Genomic DNA, 21617 nt, shown 5'->3' with positions numbered 1-21617 from the left:
AGAAAATTGCTTGATCTGTGCTTAATCATGCTCTTTTCACCCACACATTGCATCAGTTTCTGCGTATCCCGTTGATATGCAGTAAAATCCATATGATTTTGAGCGCCAAATATCCCTCGAATTCGATGGTACCTGTTTTTTTCCCACTGGACAGGTCTATAGCAGCAATTGCCTTAACTGGTTACACATTTTTATTTGAATTGGTGGGTTTTTTGTTTTAATATCTGTTGACTTTGCAGGCAAATGACACCATATTGGCAAACTCTCGTGTTTGGTTATGTTAAAGAGCAAGAAGAAGAGTGGGTGAAGAGAATCATTTAGTAAATGTGGTTGATTTATGTATAAAACTCGCTTTGTGTATGGTTAATGTGTTTTTTTTAACATTATAGTGGTATTTTATTTGTCTTTTTTTATTTTTAATTTTTTAGTTGGTAGTATATTATATTGATTTATATCTAGATGGTTCTATTAATGCTTGGTTTTATGAAATTGGTCACATCGATAATAATCTTTTGAATGCTAAATTGGTTGGGTCAATATATGTAGACTTGATTTTAGGCTTAATTGCATTTTGTATAGTATGTCATTTAAGCAGGTGGAAATGAATTATAGTATAAGGGTCGTGGCCCCGTGGTATTCCTTCTATTGTAAACAGTTATAGTTAAAATTTAATGAAATATAATAAAATTAATGAATATAGATAATTTTATATAAAAAAATTATGAACGGGTGTGGAGAATGAATGGACTCTTTTACTTTTTAAAAGAAAAAGGAGACAAAGGCTGTAATTTATTATATTTGGCATATTCTCAAATAGAAAATTTAGGATTGAGTGAGAATGTGAATTTAAAATTAAAAAAAAAAAAGAAAAAGAAAATAACAAATTAATTTACTATGATGAGCTAGCCCTTGCAATGTGCCATTTTCTCTCTTTAGGATAGTTTTTGTCTTTCAACTTTCTTCACCAACAAATGGGTAGGTCGCTCTCGCTCGCACATGACGCCTTAAGGTGTTGTCTTTTTTTTTTTATTTTTGGTAAATAAATATTTAATATAATCGCAGAGCGGATGTTTCGGTGTTAAAATATATATACGGCTTTAATCATTCAACTATATTTAATAAAATAGAATGAAATTTTAAGTATATTCGGTATAGATACTTCAAAATTTATAAGATATTAAAAATAATTATATTTTTAATGATTACTTAAAAATTTTATTTTATTGAACAGATTATATATATATATATATTGGTAAATGATAAATTGCTTGGTGGTGACGACTGACGAGGATTTTGATCTACGCTTGGAGCTTGTGTTCTTGGCAATATATCAATTATTGCGAGTGGGAACTGGGAACATCACTAGTCTTTAAATACGGACCTAGTGGGGGCGAATCTTCCTTGGTGATTCCCAATTTTGTATGCAAAACTGTTATTCAGACTCGCAAGGTAAACTATTTTGTACTTGTACACTTGTTTTTTTTGTTTTTTTTTTGTTTGTTTTTTTCGATAGTACTGTATTCACTTGTTCCTTTTACTGTCTCAAAATCATCACAAACTTCAAGGCGTTGAACTTGCATGATCTTAAACGTCAATTGTGATCTTAGTTCTCTTTTCTCTCAACCCAGTATTTTTCCAGGTCAGTTCATATCTTCTCTCTCCTGTATTTATTTTTATAATTATAATTTATGAGCTCCTTTCAGTATATTTAGATACTCAGTTTCCAATTTTCATTTTATTTGGAGACCCATTTTTTAATTATTATTATTATTATTTTTTTTCCAGATTTTACTTACCTTGTCAATCAATTTTTTTTTTTGGTAAAGTGCCTTGTCAATCAACTCATGTGCTTGCTTTCAAAATGCTTCTCAACTGTTGTAAATATGTATGTATTTGTGTGTGTGTGTGTGTGTGGATGTGCAATTTTTGTTTGCTATGAGAAGTTTGTGGGTGGGTGTGTACAAAAAGGTTCCGCAATTGTGAACATTACTAGTTTTAATTTGGTGGGAGTAGAGAGACTTATAATCTTGGACTAGAAAAACTGAAGGGTGTTGATATTGGTTTGTTCAACTGTTTATGAATCATTGCAAAATTAAGATCTTCTTACATTTTGATATTACGCCTACGGGTTAAAATTTCAAACTTTGATTTTGTTTTTGTTTTTTTGTTTTTCCTAAATAAACTTCATAACAACTTGGGGAAAAAAAATAAAATAAATTACTTTGGCCCCTATTTTAAGTAAATTTTGCTTTTGTTTTTGCTATGAAGAAATGTTTTTATATCTCACTTTTTGTTGTTGAGCTCAGATCTTTGGTGGGATGGGAGTTTTTGGGTTCATTTTGTTGGCAATTCTTTGGCGCCTCGAAGTGGCGAAATCACATGGGGATCAGCCTCTCTCAAGAATTGCTATTCATAAGGCAGCATTTGCTCTCAATGACAATGCTTATGTGAAAGCTTATCCGCCAGTTCTTGGATTGATGGTAAGCTTTAACTGCATTTTTCATTAAGATTGTTTAGTGCCAATCATACAATTCACTGAGCATATGAAAATTAGGGACTTGATTACTGTAAACTAATATAACACCAATGAGTTTGTCGATATCGTAACTGCTAACACTTTTTAATGACTGCCTTTTGATTCTTTAGTGGTGAATCCTTATTTTCCAATTTCGGAATATCATTCACTGAGGCAAGAGGACAAATCCTAAATGTTGAAGGAATTGTGTTTAATTTTGAAATAATGCAAAATTTCATCTCTGTTCAGGGACAAAATACAGAATGGGTGACTTTACAGTATAGCATTCCCAACCCATCCATTGATGATTGGATTGGAGTATTTTCGCCTGCCAATTTCAGGTAAATAATGTTTCCCAGTAATATTTTTCTTTGATTTTATTTTTTAATGTGTTGATCTAACGGAAACATTTCTATTCGCTACATTTAGTGCTTCCACCTGCCTCCCTGAAACTTCGAGAGTTTATCCTCCGCTTTTGTGTTCTGCTCCTATTAAGGTTTGTGACATTCGCCATGAGTCTCTTCTATGGGATATTCTGCTTTTTGCTCACGTCAAGAGGCCACAATATCTGAACATTGTACTGTTGCACCTCTTGCAGTTCCAGTATGCAAATTATACCAATCCTACGTACAAAGACTCTGGAAAGGGATTCTTAAAGCTTCAATTGATCAAGCAGAGATCGGACTTCTCTTTTGCACTATTTTCCGGTGGATTCTTTAATGTATGCTTGTGATTGTTTTGCTCTTGCCATATAATCGTTATAGTTATGTAGATAATTAATTTGTCTTGGATAAACTTGGATTTATGTTAGTCTCTCTCTCTCTCTCTCAAGTTGGTTAAACTAAAATTTTCCAATTAAATCAGATTTATAATTAAACTTTATATAAAGCATCTTGTTTTCTTCTCATTCTTTCCAGGAACCAAAAGGAGTGTGCTTTATGCTACAATTCAATGTCCTTAAAAATAGTAACTGAGAAATTAATTGCTTGCCTATCATTATCGTTGTATTATGATTATACTCTGTTTTATATTTCAAAATGACCAACACTTTTTGCAATATAATGCTTGTTATTAATTTATTTAAATTGAACAGCCAAAACTGGTGGCGGTGTCAAATATAGTAGTTTTTTCGAATCCAAAGGCACCAGTTTACCCACGCTTGGCACAAGGAAAGACATGGAACGAAGTAAGTTAAATTTCTGTTACTGTCGTTCTCAAAGTTCATACATTGTTTATAACAGGTGAGGAGGCAACTAACTTGTCCACAAGATTGTGCCTAATGCCTATACATGTCCAGCTTCATCCTTAATCTTGCTTATTAGCTTTCACTTTATTTTGAAATAACAATATCTCAACTAGATTCCCCTTTTCAAACTTTATACTCAGATGACTGTAACATGGACAAGTGGATATGGAATCAATGAAGCAGAATCTTTTGTTGAATGGGGTCCACAAGGAGGAGAACAGAGGCGTTCACCAGTTGGAACACTGACTTTTGATCGCAGCAGCATGTGTGGTGCGTCCATTTCTTAAATTTCCTCATAATTGTCTTTGGATAAGATATTTCTTGGGTATTGGTTGATTTGGATGACAAATAAGATTATCATCTCATTGATGTGTTCCCCCACAACTCGGGAGTTACTGGTATGAAATAGGACATCTTGATCTCAACTTATATAAAATGCTATGATTTTATACATTTATTCCAAATAAATAATTATGAATTGAAATTCATTTGAATATGTTTCTGTCTATTGAGTATTAAATTGTCTTAAATGACCAACCTTGAGAATACCGTCATTTCTAGATGATTTTTTTTTTTTTTTTCGTAGTTGAAATTCGCACACCTGCTTTGCCCCTGTGGGGACTTGAAGCCTCAACCTTCTACTTTGGAAGGCAAGGAAGTACCACTAGTCTACAACTCTTGGTGTCATTGTTGGATGTCTCATGTTCCTAAACCAACATTTAACAGTGGCATAAGAGTTTCATTTTTTTCTTTCTATGCTGATTTCTTCATTGATAATGTTTCTTGTACATGTTACGAATTCAAACTGGTTATAGAAAATATATGCAATATTTATGCTTTTATGGCAAATATCTCTTGCATCAAAATCAGTCGGAATAGGCTAATCAATGATGACTCACAGGCAACAAACAGAAGTCTTTCTTCATATCTTATTATTGTTTTGAGCCTGTGTGGAATAATCCCCCTTTCACCGGGTTATTGCCGATCAGAAAAAGCTATTTTTTCGGGAATTAGCGATTGCACATTGTGGCATTGGGTCAAACAAGAAATGTTATTTTTGGCATTCAGATTTACAAGTATTCTTTGCAGTCACAATTGGTGTTCAGGAGACTGACTCATTTGATTAATACTTTTGATGAAGCAAGGACTTCCACAGTAACTTCTTTATTGTATATTATTCATCTTGAAATTTTACGTGCAGGGGCACCAGCAAGAACAGTGGGTTGGCGTGATCCTGGATTCATACACACTGGTTTTCTGAAGGAGTTGTGGCCCAACTCAAAGTATGTTATATTTTCTGCTAGTGCATCATAAAGATTGTAGATCTGTTCAATTTCGGCCAAAATCTCAGAAAATTTCCCAAAATTTCAGAAATTCTTCCTTCCAAATCCAACCCCCATTTTTATGCAAAAAAAAAATCCAATTTTCATTTGTTATTCATCTAAACCTTAATAAGCAAATTTCAGAGATCAAATTTCAGTTAACATGAGTTATTAAACAGAAAGTGGGGAACAAGAGACAGTTATTACGGTGCATAAAGGAAAGCATCTACTGTCTCATTTATGAATTATTACGACATCTGTATTTTTTTTTCCTGAATAATATCAGTAAATTTTTGGTTTGTCCAAAATTAAATAATTGACCAATGTCATTTGGGACACCTGAAATCCATACGTTATTGTCAATCCTGATAGAAACATGAGTAAATTATGGTTTAATATGGAAATGCCCTCATAAATTGATCTTGGTTGAGTCGAGATATATTGATAGAATATATATCACGGGATATCTATACTGACGAAGCTAATGTGGTTAACTTTTTCTTCCTTTTCTAGATTAATGGTTTTCTTTAAATAGATTTAGTAAATTTACATAATTCTTTTCACAAGATGAGTTGGAATTAAGATACAGAGTTTCAATAATTGGATTAACACCGAGAAGCTCTGCAGTTGGCTACAAAATTGTAACTGCCGCTTCCTTAACATACTCTTCACACTGATTTTCAGGTATACCTACAAACTGGGGCATAAATTGTTCAATGGTACATATATCTGGAGTCAGATGTACCAGTTTAGGGCATCTCCTTATCCTGGTCAAAATTCTCTACAACGTGTAGTCATTTTTGGTGATATGGGAAAGGTTTGAACTCTTTTGGAAGATTTTATTATGCATATTAGAACAAGCACTTTTTTTTTTTTTCTTTCTTTAATTTGTGATGATGATTATGATTTAATTACTGGTTGATATAGTTTTCCATTAATGTTATATATCAGCCTTTTTTCTTTTTCTTTTTCTCTCCCTCCCCCTCCCCCCCCCCCCCCCCCCCCCCCCCCCTTGTTAGGTAAAAAAATCATTATCACTGGACATTATAGTTTATTCCAGAAAGCCATCAGGCTTTTAAGGATAGGGAAGGCCTTTATTTTGGGTTAGTGTGTTTCGACATGCTAAAAACTACCTTTTTGAACTTCTTCCATATTAGAAGGGCTTGTAAGCATCTTATTATCTTCTTCTGTGACCAGAGAGGGGATGGTATCAAGATCTCATTTTCAAGCACCAAACCTTGAGAAGAAAGTAATTTCTGAAAGAAATTGGTAGCTTCCTGCCATACAGAGACAAGTTCTGAATTTCATTCTGTATCTACCTAAAGAAGGCTATGATGCTTTGAGATTTGATATACTGTAAATCCATATTGTTAAGTTTTTAAAAAAATAATAATTCTAATTCCTTATACCTACATAGCCGCTGTTTATGAAGTACTCTGATCCTTTTTTACCCAAACAGGATGAGGCTGATGGCTCCAATGAATATAACAATTTCCAACGTGGCTCTCTTAACACTACTAAACAGCTTATTGAGGACTTGAAAAACATTGATATAGTGTTCCACATTGGAGACATTTGTTATGCAAATGGATATCTGTCACAGTGGGATCAGTTTACATCCCAAATTGAACCCATTGCCTCAACCGTGCCTTACATGATTGCAAGGTTTGTTGCAATATTTCAGGTGCTTGTTGGAGCATATGCTCATCTTTAATTATATCTTATGTGGCGATTGACCTTTTTTTGCTTGCAGCGGGAACCATGAGCGTGACTGGCCTGGAACGGGATCCTTCTATGGCAACATGGATTCAGGAGGAGAATGTGGTGTATTGGCTGAGACTATGTTTTATGTTCCTACTGAGAACAGAGCTAAATTCTGGTATGGGGGACATTGCTTATAAAATTTGTTAGATCTATTTCTGTTTGATTTCTTCATATATGAGACATTTGAATTTGTCAAGTAATTTTTTGATCTGGATAATTTGTAGTTCGCTCTACTGATTTCTGTGCATTTAGAATAAAGTCAATTGTCATGAAGCACATGGAATATGTACGTTCTTGTTAAATTGAATGAATTATGAATTGCAAGGGTATCATGAGTACTTGGACTAAATTCCATTATCGTATTTTTGATTATTTGTGCTAGTTGTAGGTCCCCTGATTACACGGTGGATAATGTTCTCCCTTATTTGTTCCTTTTATCTCTTGACACCACTGATTCAGTTTATTGACCAGAAGCCTTCTTTTGCTAACAATAAGTAGCCATTAAAGGAATCCTACAGCCCTATGTAAGCATTGTCCGCCTCCAAATAAACACCCTCTCCCCCTTCCCCCCAAAAAGAAAAAAGAATAAAAAAGAAGAAGATAAAAACCACAGAGAGTGAGAGTGGGAGAGATCTATATCCATCCATCTCAATGTGCGTTTTCTGTGTTCACTTGTTTTCTATGTTTCACTGACCTTATTTAAAAAGCGAAATACCTATAGTGGACAAACGAATATGTGTATGTATTGTCTTGTTGGACATACACCTAATGAAAACATCAAAAGTGTCCTTGTTATATAATTGTGCGTTCAACTCTCTAATTACGTTCCTTTTGTTATACTGTTACTTCAAAGTGATTGAAGAGCCATGTTGAATCATTAATGTTTCAAGAGAAGACATTTTACCCTTAGAAATAAATGGAGATCAATATATATATATATATATAAAGAAGGGTATTCTTTTTTAAAAAGTCCTCAGGTTTGAAAAGTTTGATAAATTGACATGTGGACACATTCATACCCAACACACTTACCCGAGTCAATGCGTCGTAACTTGTTTGAAGACTATGATCCTGTGAGGATCTTTGTTTGAAGGCAATTTCTTTCTGTACCAGGTACTCCACTGATTATGGCATGTTCCGCTTCTGCATAGCTGACACAGAACATGATTGGAGGGAGGGCACAGAGCAATACAAGTTCATTGAGCACTGTCTGGCAACTGCCGATAGACAAAAGCAACCATGGCTTATCTTCCTTGCACATCGGGTATTGGGTTATTCATCTGATTCTTCTTATGCAGACGAAGGATCATTTGCAGAACCGATGGGGCGAGAGAGCCTTCAAAAACTTTGGCAGAAATACAAGGTTGACATAGCCATGTATGGCCATGTGCACAATTATGAAAGAATTTGTCCCATCTATCAGGTATTCTTACAACTTCATGAACCAATGAACCTCTGTATTCTTCACTCTCACTCTATTAATCTGTCTCTTCCTCTTTTGCTCTTACTCTGTTGTCAGCAAGAACAGTAAAAATGGAATTTTCATCCATTTCTAAGTTGAGGTTCTTTGAGTCAAATGTCATGCTGAAACAGATCACACACAGGTTAATTTTCGAGTTAACTAATCACAACCGATGTTTTCCAAACAACATTTTTGTTTGCTTTCGAAGATGAAAACAATAGCCAGACAGAAAGAAAGAACAAATAGAAAGAGAATATATATTTAAATATCCTGCAATTTGAAACTCAGATACAGATAACATAATTCTAATAAATTTGGCAGCATATTTGCCTATCTCATTATCGTAATTTGAATCAACATTCTAAATGTTGCATATAAAATATGTGTTGGCTATGTCATGAACCAGTAGCCCAGAGTTTAAAACTATGCTTGTATAAGTTACATTTTGGCTGTTACGTAAATGTGAGTGTGTATGTTGCTCCCATATTTTGAAACTTTGTTGTAGAGAACATATAACTAGCAACTTTCACAGCATACTTGTCTTTCCCTCGTCTTTATTTGAATAAACATTCTTAATTGGCTATCTGATGAACCAACAGAACATAGTTTGATTTTCTACTTATAAAAGTAAACATTTTGACTGTTATTTTTTACTCGTAATATTTATTCTTTCGGATACAGAATATTTGCACAAATGAAGAGAAGCACTATTACAAGGGCACGTTGAATGGGACGATACATGTTAATGCTGGGGGTGGGGGTGCAAGCCTTTCAGGATTTACCAGTATCAAAACCCATTGGAGTATTTTCAGAGACTACGATTACGGATTTGTTAAACTCACAGCATTTGACCATTCGAACCTGTTGTTCGAGTACAAGAAGAGCAGGGATGGAAAGGTTTACGACTCTTTCAGAATATCTCGCGATTATAGGGACATATTGGCCTGCACTGTGGATAGTTGCGCCAGTACAACCTTGGCATCTTGATTTTGGGATTGATGGAATAATTTTTTTAAAATTTTTTATCCATGTAACGGTACAAGAAAATAAATAAATAAAAATGAAAAACGAAAAAAAGTTGAATAAGTCTTTGTTTTTCATTTACTTGTTTAGATTAGTGCTTAAAGACTGAAAGAGATAGATATCAGATTTGAGTACTTTGTTGATCAAATGTACGGTTTACTATGTTATGAATTGATGAACAGCTGATTGAAGAATCAGACAAATGAGTTGATAAAAAGTTTAGGTAAAAAACCATCTTGTTTATGAAGTTCTAAATATGACCTTAACTGTGAATTATGACCAAATGCTAAGCAAAGATGGACATAGAGAAACAAGGAATGAAAAATTTAAAGCATATGTGTGACCCGGACAATTTTCTACATGCTGTTTGTAGTGGAAGGTTGGATGAAAAATCTAAGTAACACAGTTCTTCTAATTGGATCATATTCTGTGCGTGTTCTCGCTTTTGTTTTCACTTTGTGTGACTTATATTTTGTCGCTTTCGCTCTCTTGATACCGCTACGAGTGACTTAATATAAAATATGTGAATTATTTAAAAGTCTCCAAACAAATCTCTATTTATTTATCAGTGTGAAAAGCACCACAAACCACTTTGAGGTTTGTACCATGTAAAACAGAAGTTGGATTTTTTGTATTTTTTATTTTTGGGTTGAAAATCTTTTACAGGTCAATATATAAAATTTGCTGAGTTAATGAATAATTTTTTTTTTTTTTACCCCTACCCCTTGAATAGGTTTAAAATTTTAACAACGAATCTCAATTTTGAGTTTGGTTTGAGCAAAGATGTTGCAAAAAAAAAAGTCCAACTCAAACCCAATTTATATTATTATTATTTAGCAATACAACCAATCCAATCTTAACTTTAAAAAAAAAAAAAAAAAAATCTTAACTAGAATATGAAAAAGAATGAGCGTAAAGAGTATTGCTACGGAAATGGTAACGGTGGAAATTCGAGTGGGACCAGGCGCATTCATTTTAATCTAATGCTTTCACGCTTGGGTCAAGAAAATAGGTTTGTTTTATTTACCAAAAAACAAGAAGTGATTTAATAATATCACTTCTTGTGTTTTTTTTCCTGGCAAACAAACAGCAGCTTAAGAGAAACCCAACCCTTGCCATTACATCAATTATTGCGAGCGGAACATCACCTTCCTTTAAATACGAACCTTGGGGTCGAATCGTCCTTAATGATTCCGAAAATAAACCACTTTGTACTGTATGCACTTGTTCATTTTACCATCTCCAAATCATCACAAACTTCAATGCTTTGAACTTGCCAAACCTTAACTTCAATTTTCGTCTCAGTTCTCTCTCAACCCAGTATTACTGAAGGTCAGTTTATACCCCCTCTCTCTCCTGTATGTATTGTTATAGTTATAATATATGAGCTCCTTTCAGTATATTAGTACCCAGTAGCCAATTTTCAGTTTATCTGGATTCCCAATTTTATTTTATTTTTTTATTTTTTATTTTTTATTTTTTTCAGATTTTACTTACCTTGTCAATCAATTCATGTGCTTGTTTTCAAAATAAGTAACACTGAATGTAAATATATACGCATATGTATGTCTATGTAATTTATGTATGTACAATTTTTGTTTTCTAGATAAATTTGTGGGTGGGGTGGCATTGCTGTGTAGAAAAAGGTTCCCAGTTGTGAACTAGGTTTAATTTCGGTTATAGTGGGAGTACAGACACCTAAAATTTGGACTAGAAAAATTGAAAGGTTATGCTGTTGGTTTCTTTTAACTATTTATGGCTTAAACTATTTGTGAAGGCAATGCAAAATTAAGATCTTCTTTCCTTCTCATATTGGATTTGCAGGCTAATTTGTTAATTTTTCTTTTGTTTTCCTATGAAGAAATGTTTTTAGGTCTCACTTTTTTTATTTTATTTTTGGTTGAGTTCAGATCTTTGGTGGGATGGGAGTTTTCGGGTTCATTTCGTTGGCAATACTTTGGTCCCTTGAAGGGGTAAAAACACATGGAGATCAGCCTCTCTCGAGAATTGCTGTTCATAATGCAGTATTTGCTCTAGATGACCTTGCTTATGTGAAAGCCTCTCCTCCAATTCTTGGGTTGATGGTAAGCTTTAACTTCTTTAATCTTCTTTATTGCCAATCTATGAAGCACAAATACTTGGGATGAACCCGTAACTTGTCTGTGTCGGATACCAACACTCCTTCGATACTCAATTACTCTAATATGTGTACGATACTTCCTAAACATATCCATATTGTTGTCATGTCGGTGTTCCATATCAATATTCATGCTTTATAGTTGCAAGTTAGGAAGAGTGACATAGTCCAAATTGAGGGTAATACTAGGGGAAGAGTACAATGGAAACATAGGATTCATGTAACCGACCCCAAGTAGTTGTGAAAAAGGCTTTTGCTGTTGGTTGTTGTATATGGAACGCGGTTACTTGATTGCTGTAAACTAATTAACACCAATGAATTAGTGTGTCACATAACTGCTAGGTGCTACCACTTTTAAATGACTGCTTTTTGATTGTTTGATAGTGATTTTTATTTTCCAATTTCTGAACGTCATTCATAGAGGCAAGATTCAAAATCCTAAAAGTCGAAGAAATTATGTTTAATATTGACATGATGGGAAAGAAAAAAATTCTCCGTTTAGGGGCAAAATACAGAATGGGTGAGTTTACAGTACAGCATTCCCAACCCATCAATCGATGATTGGATTGGAGTATTTTCACCTGCCAATTTCAGGTAAATAACTTTTCCCCAGTAATATTTTTTCTTTGGTTTGATTCGATGGTGTTGATCTAATGGAAACATTTCTATTTAAATATTTTTAGTGCTTCCACCTGCCTCCCTGAGACTCCAAGAGTTTATCCTCCACTTTTGTGTACTGCTCCTATTAAGGTTTGTGATATTCGCCATGAATCTCTTCTATGATATATTCTGCTTTTCGCTCACATCAAGAGGCGACAAATTTGAACGTTGAACTGTTGCACCTCTCTTGCAGTTCCAGTATGCAAATTATACTAATCCTACTTACACAGACTCTGGAAAGGGATTCTTGAAGCTTCAGGTGATCAAGCAGAGATCAGACTTCTCTTTTGCACTATTCTCCGGTGGATTGTTAAATGTATGCTTGTGATTGCTTTACTCTTACCATATAATCATTCTAGTTATGTAGATAATTAATTTGTCTTGGATAAATCAATTTGCGGAGAACCACTGAGTCATGTGTGGCTTGTTGTATTGTCCTCTAATGTTATTTGACTGGTTCAAGTTTGGTATTTGATTATTTGGGATATAATATTTATAACTGCTTTTTCATGGACTATAATGGACAAGTGACTTATATTTGGATGTGTTTTTATCTCTCTCTCTCTCTCTCCAGTTGGTTAAACTAATTTTTTCCAACTAAATCAGATTTATAATTAAACTTTATTAAAGCATCTTGTTGTCTTATCATTCTTTCCGGGAACTAAAAGGAGTGTGCTTTATGCTAATTCAATATTTTTAAAAGTAGTAGCTGATAAATTAATTGCTTGCCTGTAATTATTGTTGTATTATGATTATACTCTGATTCTGTTTTCTGTTTCAACATGACAAAAACTTTATGCGGTATAATCCTTGTTATTAATTTATTTAAATAAAACAGCCAAAACTGGTGGCGGTGTCAAATATAGTAGCTTTTTCGAATCCGAAGGCACCAGTTTACCCACGCTTGGCACAAGGAAAGACATGGAATGAAGTAAGTTAAATTTCTGTTACTGTCGTTCTTGAAGTTCATTCATTGTTTATAACAGGTGAGGAGGCTACTAACTTGTCCATAAGATTGTGCCTAATGCCTATACATGTCCAGCTTCATCCTTAATCTTACTTATTAGCTTTCACTTTATTTTGGAATAACAATCTCTCAACTAGATTCACCTTTTCAAACTTGATACTCAGATGACCGTAACATGGACAAGTGGATATGGAATCAATGAAGCAGAATCTTTTGTTGAATGGGGTCCACAAGGAGGAGAACAGAGGCGTTCACCAGCTGGAACACTGACTTTTGATCGCAGCAGCATGTGTGGTGCGTCCATTTCTTAAATTTCCTCATAATTGTCTTTGGATAAGATATTTCTTGGGTATTGGTTGATTTGGATGACAAATAAGATGATCATCTCATTGATGCGTTACAACAACACCCCCCCCCCCCCCCCCCCCCCACAAAAAAAAAAAAACAGAACTTGGGAGTTACTGGTGTGAAATGGGACATCTTGATCTCAACTTATATAAAATGCTACGATCTTATACATTTATTCCAAATAAATAATCATGAGTTGAAATTCATTTGAACATGTTTCTGTCTATTGAGTATTAAATTGTCTAGTATTTTTTTTTAGCACAATTGTCTTGTATGACCAACCTTGAGAACACCGTCATTGCTAGATGATTTTTTTTTTCCCCTAGTTGAAATTCACAAACCTGCTTTTCCCCTATGGGGACTTGAAGCCTCAACCTTCTACGTGGAAGTACCGCTAGTCTACTGCTCTTGGTGTCATTGTTAGATGTTCCTAAACCAACATTTACCAGTGGCATAAGTGGTCATTTTTTTTCCTTCTATGCTGTCTTCTGCATTGATAATGTTTCTTGTACATGTTACGAATTCAAATTGTTTATAGAAAATATATGCAATATTTATGCTTTTATGGCAAATATCTTGTACATCAAAATCAGTCAGAATAGGCTAATCAATGACGATTCACAGGCAACAAACAGAAGTCTTTTTTTTTCATATTTTATTATTATTTTAGCCTGCCCAGAATAATCCCCCATTTGCCGGATTATTGCTGAGGTAATCATAACAGCTATTTTTTTGGAATTAGCAATTGCATGTTGCGTCATTGGATCAAACAAGAAATGTAGTGTTTGGCATTCAAATGTACAAGTATTCTTTGCAGTCACAATTGGTGTTCGGGAGGCTTACTCATTTGTTTAACACTTTTGATCAAGCAAGGACTTCCACAGTAACTTCTTTATTGTATATTATTCATCTTGAAATTTTACGTGCAGGGGCACCAGCAAGAACAGTGGGTTGGCGTGATCCTGGATTCATACACACTAGTTTTCTGAAGGAGTTGTGGCCCAACTCAAAGTATGTTGTATTTGCTGCTAGTGTATAATAATGATTGTAGATCTATTAAATTTCGACCAAAATCTTGGAAAATTTCCCAAAATTGCGGAAATTCTTTCTTCCAACCCCCATTTTTATACCAAAAAAAAAAAAAAAAATCCAATTTTCATTTGTTATTCATCTAAACCTTTGTAAACAAATTTCGCTGATGAAATTTCAGTTAACATGAGTTATTAAACAGAAAATGGGAAACAAGAGACAGTTATTATGGTGCATAAAGGAAAACACATCTACTGTCTCATTTATGAATTATTACAATATCAATATTTTTTTTTTTTCCTGAACAATATCAGTAAATTTTTGGTTTGTCCAAAATTAAATAATTGACCAATGTCATTTGGGACACCCGATATCCATACGTTATTGTCAATCCTGATAGAAACATGAAGTAAATTATGGTTTAATATGGAAATGCCCTCATAAATTGATCTTGGTAGAGTCAGGATATATTGATAGACTATTTATCATGGGATATATATACTGACGAAGCTAATGTGGTTAACTTTTTCTTTCTTTTCTAGATTAATGGTTCTCTTTAAATGGATTTAATAAATTTACATAATTCCTTTCACAAGATGAGTTGGAATTAAGATACAGAGTTTCAAGCATTGGATTAACACTGAGAAGCTCTGCAGTTGGCTACAAAATTGTAATTGCTGCTTCCTTGACATACTCTTCTCACTGATTTTCAGGTATACCTACAAACTGGGCCATAAATTGTTCAATGGTACATATATCTGGAGTCAGATGTACCAGTTTAGAGCATCTCCTTATCCTGGTCAAAATTCTGTACAACGCGTAGTCATTTTTGGTGATATGGGAAAGGTTTGAACTCTTTTGGAAGATTTTATTATGCATATTAGAACAAGCACATTTTTTTTTTCTTTCTTTAATTCGTGATGATGATTATGATTTAATAACTGGTTGATATACTTTTCCATTAATTTTATATATCAGCCTCTTTTTTTTCCTTGTTTTTTCCCCTCTAGTTAGGTAAGAAATCATTATCACTGGACATTATAGTTTATTTTGTAGATTTTTCATGGAGTCATAAACCTACTAGTTCTCCTAAAATGATACAACCTTTTTGGATTTTTGATTTTCTCTAGCATGATATATTATTTCACAATAAGGTTTATACCTTGATTATTTACCTGATTATGTTATAATTTCACTGATATCAATTTTCAAAAAGTACGAACCTAAGCAACGAGTTTATAAACAGAATTGAGGCTCTAGACAGAGGATCCCTTTCTTTGGATATACTTGAAAGAAAAAAAACAAAAAAAAAAAAACGAGATTGTGTAATGATGAAACTAAACAAGAATACTAGCCTTATTTATTTATTTTTTTTTCTTTAAAACTTATCTAAGCCTATATAATCCAGTTTTAAAGGAAGGCTGGTATATAAAAAACTCCTGCTTTTGGCGGACATGTTCTCGTCTTTTGAAAGAAAGATGTACAGTGGCAGCTATACTTTCATCACTGTCACTAGAACCAGAGCCATAGGGGCTCTTTTTTATGAATGTGAGAAGCATCGGCCTCTTGAAGCCGATATGTTGATGGATGGGAGGGTAGTGAACACCATTCTTGAAGACAGGATATTCAACCTCGTTACAACTCTTTTTGCTTACTAGAAAGCCAACAAGATTTATAAAAGAAACCTGGAAAGTCATCAGGATTTAAAGGATAGGGGAGGCCTTTATTTTGGGTTAGCTACCTGCCATACAGAGTCAACTTCTGAATTCCATTCTGTATCTACCTAAAGAGTAAATACTATGATGGTTAGAGATTTATTATACTGTATATCCATATCGTTAAGTTTTTATCTAAAATGAATTCTAATCCCTTATACCTACATACCTGTTGTTTATGAAGTACACTTTTCCTTTTCTACCCATACAGGATGAGGCTGATGGCTCCAACGAGTACAACAATTTCCAACGTGGCTCTCTTAACACTACCAAGCAGCTTATTGAGGACTTAAAAGACATTGATATAGTGTTCCACATTGGAGACATTTGTTATGCAAATGGATATCTGTCACAGTGGGATCAGTTTACGTCCCAAATTGAACTAATTGCCTCAACTGTACCTTACATGATTGCAAGGTTTGTTGCAACATTTCAGGTACTTGTTGAAGCATATGCTCATCTTCAAATATATCTTATGTGGCGATTGACCATTTTTGCTTGCAGCGGGAACCACGAGCGTGACTGGCCCGGAACAGGATCCTTCTATGGCAACATGGATTCAGGAGGAGAATGTGGCGTATTGGCTGAGACTATGTTTTATGTTCCTACTGAGAACAGAGCTAAATTCTGGTATGGGGACATTGCTAACAGAATTTGTTAGATCTATTTTGGTTTGGTATCTTAGTATATGATATATTTGCAGTTTGTCAAATTCTTTTTAATCTGGATAATTTTAAAATTTGCTCTACTGAATTTAACGTTAATAATAGATTCAGTTTTCATGAAGCATATGGAATTATGTACGATCTTGTTAATTTGGAATGATTTATGAGTTGCGAGGGTATCATGAGTACTTGAACTAAGATCCATTATCGTATTTTTTCGCTATTCCTGTTAGTTGTAGGTACCTCGATTAATTGGGAGTTAGGACCATACAACACGGTGGATAATGTTTTCCTGTTGTTTTTTTTTTTTTTTAATTTTATTTTTATCTCTAGACACCACTGGTTCTCTTGGTTATTGACAAGTAGTATTCTTTTGCTAGCAATAGCCATTAAAGGAATCCCACACAAGCATTTTCTGCCTCCTAATAACACCACCATCATCCCCACACTCCTCAACCACCCCCACCTCACCCCATCCCCACGCGCGCACGCAAAAAAAAAAAAAAAAAAAAAAAAAAAAAAAAAAAAAAGAAGAAGAAGAAGAAGAAGATTAAAGAGGATACAAAAACACACAGAGTGAGATTGGGAGAGATTTATATCCATCCATCTCAATATGCATTCTCCTTTTTCATTTGTTTTTTATGTTCTAAAAAGTGAAATACCTATACTGGACACACGAATTATTCGCGCGGGTATAGGATATGTATATGACATGTCTAGTTGGACATACACCTCACGAACTTATCAAAAGTTGTGTTGTTTTAGATAACTGTGCATACAACTCTCTAGTTACGGCTCTTTTGTTATATTGTTACTTCAAAATGATTGAAGAGCCATGCCGAACAATTAATGTTTCAAGAGAAGACATTTTACCCTTAGAAATAAATGAAGGAGATTAAAAAATATATAAAAAGAAGGATATATTTATTTAAATGTCTTTGGCTTTGAAAAGTTTGATAAATTGACATTTGGACACATCATACCCAACACACATACCCGAGTCGGTGCATTGTGACTTGTTTGAAGACTATGAGCCTGTGAGGAACTATGTTTGAAGGCAATTTCTTTCTCTACCAGGTACTCCACTGATTATGGCATGTTCCGTTTCTGCATAGCTGATACAGAACATGATTGGAGGGAGGGGACAGAGCAATATAAGTTCATTGAGTACTGTCTGGCAACTGTCGATAGACAAAAGCAACCATGGCTTATCTTCCTTGCACATCGGGTATTAGGTTATTCTTCTGGTACTTATTATGCAGAAGAAGGATCATTTGCGGAACCAATGGGGCGGGAGAGCCTTCAAAAACTTTGGCAGAAATACAAGGTTGACATAGCCATGTTTGGCCATGTGCACAATTATGAAAGAACTTGTCCCATCTACCAGGTATTCTTACAACTCCATGAACGGATTAACGTCTATTTCTCACACTCTTAAGTAAATTGGAAGCATTTTTTAAGGAAAAGCCATTCCCTGGCTCCCTCTCTCTCTCTCTGTTATCAGCGAGAACAGTGAAACCAACATTTTGAACAGGTTCTCTCAGTCACATATCATGCTGAGATAGATCACTCAGAGAGGTTGACATGTGAGCTAAGTCCTAACTGAAGTTAATCACAATTGACGTTTTCCAACACAATTTTCTTGGGTTTTTTTTTGAAGATGAAAACAAAAGCCCAAAGGAAAAAGCAAAGAGAATATATCACACACATACACACACATATCTAATATTTTTAAACTCGGATGCAGAGAACATAATGCCAAGCAACTTTGGCAGGATACTTAACTTTCTCATAACTTAGTTTGAAAAAACATTTTAAATATTGCATATAAAATATGCAGGGGCTATGTGATGAACCAGTAGCCCAGAGTAACATTTTGGCTGTTGTGTGTATATGTTGCTCTCATATTTTGAAACTTTGATATAGAGAACATAGTGCTAGCAACTTTCGCAGCATATTTAGTCCTTCCCTCCTTAATTTGAGTAAAAACATTCTTAACTGTTGCATATAGAATATGCATTGGCTATCTGATGAACCAGCAGGCCCGAGTTTGATATTCTACTTCTGTAAGTAACATTTGGACTCTTATTTTTCATTTTATTCTTTTCGGCTGCAGAATATTTGTACAAATGAAGAGAAGCACTATTATAAGGGCACTTTGAATGGGACAATACATGTTATTGCTGGGGGTGGGGGTGCAAGCCTTTCAGAATTTTCCAATATCAAGATCAAGTGGAGTGTTTTCAGAGACTACGATTACGGATTTGTTAAACTCACAGCGTTTGACCATTCGAACCTGTTGTTTGAGTACAAGAAGAGTAGGGATGGAAAGGTTTATGACTCTTTCAGAATATCTCGCGATTATAGGGACATATTGGCCTGCACCGTGGATAGCTGCCCAAGTACAACCTTGGCATCTTGATTTGGGAATGAAGGAATATTTTTGTTTAAAATTTTGTTCATGTAATGGTACAAGAAAAAAATAAAGGAGTAGGGTGAATAGGTCTTTGTATTTTTTTTTTTCCCTTCCTTTTTTGATTTGTTAGTTATATTAGAGATTGAAAACTGCAAAGAGATGTATCAGATTTGAGTGCTTTATTGATGAAATGCATGGTTTACTATGTTATGAAGAACGGCTGATTGAATCAGACAAATGAGTTGATCCAGAATTTAGGTAAAAAAACTATCTTGTATATGAATGAAAGATGAAAATATCAAAACAGGGTTACAGCTATCAGTCCAAATAAGGACTTGTATACTAATGAAGTTCTAAATATGACCTTAACTGATGAAGTTCCAAATGCCAAGTAAAGATGGACATAGAGATGCGAGGAGTGAAAATTTTGAAGCAGATATGTGATTACCCTACAATTTTCATTAAAAGGGTGGTGGTGTTTGCTCATCCTCCCATTATGTGACTTATATTTTGTTGCTTTTGTATTCTTATTCTCACACTTACTCTCGTTGCCACTCCTGTTATGCGTGACTTGATATAAAATATGTGGGTATATTTAAAAGTGGCTAAACAAATCTCTATTTATTTATTATCGTGAAAAGAACCACATACCACGTTGAAGTTTGTAGCATGTAAAACATAAGGTGGTTCTTTTTTTTTGGTTGAAAATATTTTACAAGTGACAATATAAAAAATGCTAAGTTAATGATTTTTTTTTTTTTAATTTTTTTTACCCCAATCCCCTTGAATAGGTTTAAAATTTTAAAAACTAATCTCAATTTGAATTAGGTTTGAGCAAAGACATTTCTTAAATCAAATCCAACTCATACCCAATTTATATTATTATTATTAACAAATACAACCAATCCAACTGTAACTTGAATATAAAAAAGATTAAGTGTGAAACTTGATTTATGAAATGAAATTACCTTAGGAGCTTCATATAGAAGTTTGATTTATGAACTTAACGACCCTAAACTGATACCATTTTAACAAAAAAAAATTTAGCATGACCCCCCTAAATATGGTCCTACCACAACCTGTTTAAATGCATTTTTAACCTGTCCCAGCACAATAAACATATAATACATTCCAACATCTCTTTCATCCATTCATAATGCTTTAACTTAGTTCATTCTATAGTGGTACAACCACATACTATATCATCCAGATAACATAGTTACAGTCCCAACATACAAGATTAATATCAAATGTCCATATTTTACAACATTTAGACAGCTCGTACAAAAATTATAGCCCATAGGTATAATTATAATAACAAGAGTCCACAAACTTCTATACCGAATATAACAAACTAAGATTTTACAAAAATATGGGACTTAATACAAAAATAGCAAAAAAGTTTTCTAATCCAAATTAGGCCTGTGGTGGAAAGTCATCCGCCACTTCTTTCCCGTTTCCTAATTTTTTTTTATTAAATAATAGGGTGAGCATAAAGCTCAGTAGGTAGCACTTAAGATACGCATCTTGTGTCCTTGTGAATTCAACCAAAGAATAGAGCAATGGGAATGGGGGTCATACTATACCGGGATCATATCACATAACAATCAACTCAAATATAAACAATATAATGTAATGGGAATGCAATGCATGTCGATGTCGCTCCCCATTTTCACATCTCAAAAATCATTACTTTCAAACTGTTAATATAACCCGCCCTTTGGTGACCCCGCAACGACACGAGAGAAGGATTGGCTAGTGTTCCTGACCCTTGGTACCCCCGTGGCGTCATTATGGGGCCCAGCTAGCTCAACCACGCTAGGGCGACTTCCTAGTTCCCTCTAGGCCATATTAACACTCCGGCCTTTTGGTACCCTCGCGGCGACCGGGTTTTCATAAAACACTTTTCATCAAACACTTTCCCAAAATCCCCCTTTTTCATTTCAAAACAATCTTCCCAATCATGACCCGTGGTATGCATGTATGTCTTGCTTTCACATTGCCATAGAATTAAGGGATTTTATATTTCACATTTGAAAATACTCTACAAATATTGAGGAAAAATTACACATACTATCACATATCATTTCTAACAAATTTTACAACAATATATGCATGTTATATCAACTATTAGATAAGAAATTAACCAAATAAACACGTTCACCTACAATTCACATAACCTATTTAATCACAACTTCTCATATAACATCTACATCATCCACAAGACAATTAATTCATAATCAAGCATGCTTTACAACAATTTAGGAGGAGTAATTCACATAGGAGCAAGAAAAACGGGAATTAAGAGTCCCTACCTCAAATTTGCACAAAACCCTTAAAATGGGTCT

At 34.2% G+C, this 21617-nt stretch overlaps 2 protein-coding genes across 2 annotated transcripts; both read left to right on the top strand.

Annotated features, from left to right (window-relative positions):
* Window positions 1-1256: 1256 nt before the first annotated feature.
* Window positions 1257-9494, top strand: LOC132294790 (probable inactive purple acid phosphatase 1). Its single transcript, XM_059792773.1, has 14 exons — window positions 1257-1449; window positions 1566-1639; window positions 2307-2480; window positions 2765-2856; window positions 2945-3011; window positions 3114-3236; window positions 3609-3701; window positions 3902-4031; window positions 4963-5044; window positions 5768-5900; window positions 6543-6748; window positions 6837-6962; window positions 7961-8270; window positions 8991-9494. Exons 3-14 carry the CDS (start codon window positions 2319-2321, stop codon window positions 9294-9296), a joined length of 1830 nt encoding a protein of 609 aa, XP_059648756.1. The 5' UTR covers window positions 1257-1449; window positions 1566-1639; window positions 2307-2318; the 3' UTR covers window positions 9297-9494.
* Window positions 9495-10367: 873 nt separating this feature from the next.
* Window positions 10368-19486, top strand: LOC132294788 (probable inactive purple acid phosphatase 1). The gene is made up of 13 exons (XM_059792770.1): window positions 10368-10664; window positions 11243-11416; window positions 11972-12063; window positions 12153-12219; window positions 12323-12445; window positions 12968-13060; window positions 13261-13390; window positions 14374-14455; window positions 15187-15319; window positions 16400-16605; window positions 16693-16818; window positions 17931-18240; window positions 18970-19486. The coding sequence occupies exons 2-13, from the start codon at window positions 11255-11257 to the stop codon at window positions 19273-19275; spliced, it is 1830 nt and encodes a 609-aa protein (XP_059648753.1). The 5' UTR covers window positions 10368-10664; window positions 11243-11254; the 3' UTR covers window positions 19276-19486.
* The last annotated feature ends 2131 nt before the right edge of the window (window positions 19487-21617 follow it).

The sequence above is a fragment of the Cornus florida genome, unplaced genomic scaffold (genome assembly GCF_030987335.1).
Source record: "Cornus florida cultivar Cherokee Brave unplaced genomic scaffold, ASM3098733v1 CherokeeBrave_3.0.0_Hap2_Chr02, whole genome shotgun sequence".
In the NCBI taxonomy this organism is placed as follows: Eukaryota; Viridiplantae; Streptophyta; class Magnoliopsida; order Cornales; family Cornaceae; genus Cornus; species Cornus florida.
Note: the sequence above shows the minus strand (reverse complement) of the source record. Positions and strands in the feature narration are given on the sequence as shown.

What these genes read in the sequence shown, in the direction of transcription:
- LOC132294790 (XM_059792773.1), top strand. Translation starts at nt 2,319, where the DNA reads ATGGGAGTTTTTGGGTTCATTTTGTTGGCAATTCTTTGGCGCCTCGAA. An exon ending in CGCCAGTTCTTGGATTGATG is followed by an intron (nt 2,481 to 2,764) that starts GTAAGCTTTAAC and finishes ATCTCTGTTCAG; the next exon opens with GGACAAAATACAGAATGGGT. An exon ending in AAGGAAAGACATGGAACGAA is followed by an intron (nt 3,702 to 3,901) that starts GTAAGTTAAATT and finishes CTTTATACTCAG; the next exon opens with ATGACTGTAACATGGACAAG.
- LOC132294788 (XM_059792770.1), top strand. Translation starts at nt 11,255, where the DNA reads ATGGGAGTTTTCGGGTTCATTTCGTTGGCAATACTTTGGTCCCTTGAA. An exon ending in TCTCCGGTGGATTGTTAAAT is followed by an intron (nt 12,446 to 12,967) that starts GTATGCTTGTGA and finishes TAAATAAAACAG; the next exon opens with CCAAAACTGGTGGCGGTGTC. An exon ending in TGATCGCAGCAGCATGTGTG is followed by an intron (nt 13,391 to 14,373) that starts GTGCGTCCATTT and finishes TTTTACGTGCAG; the next exon opens with GGGCACCAGCAAGAACAGTG.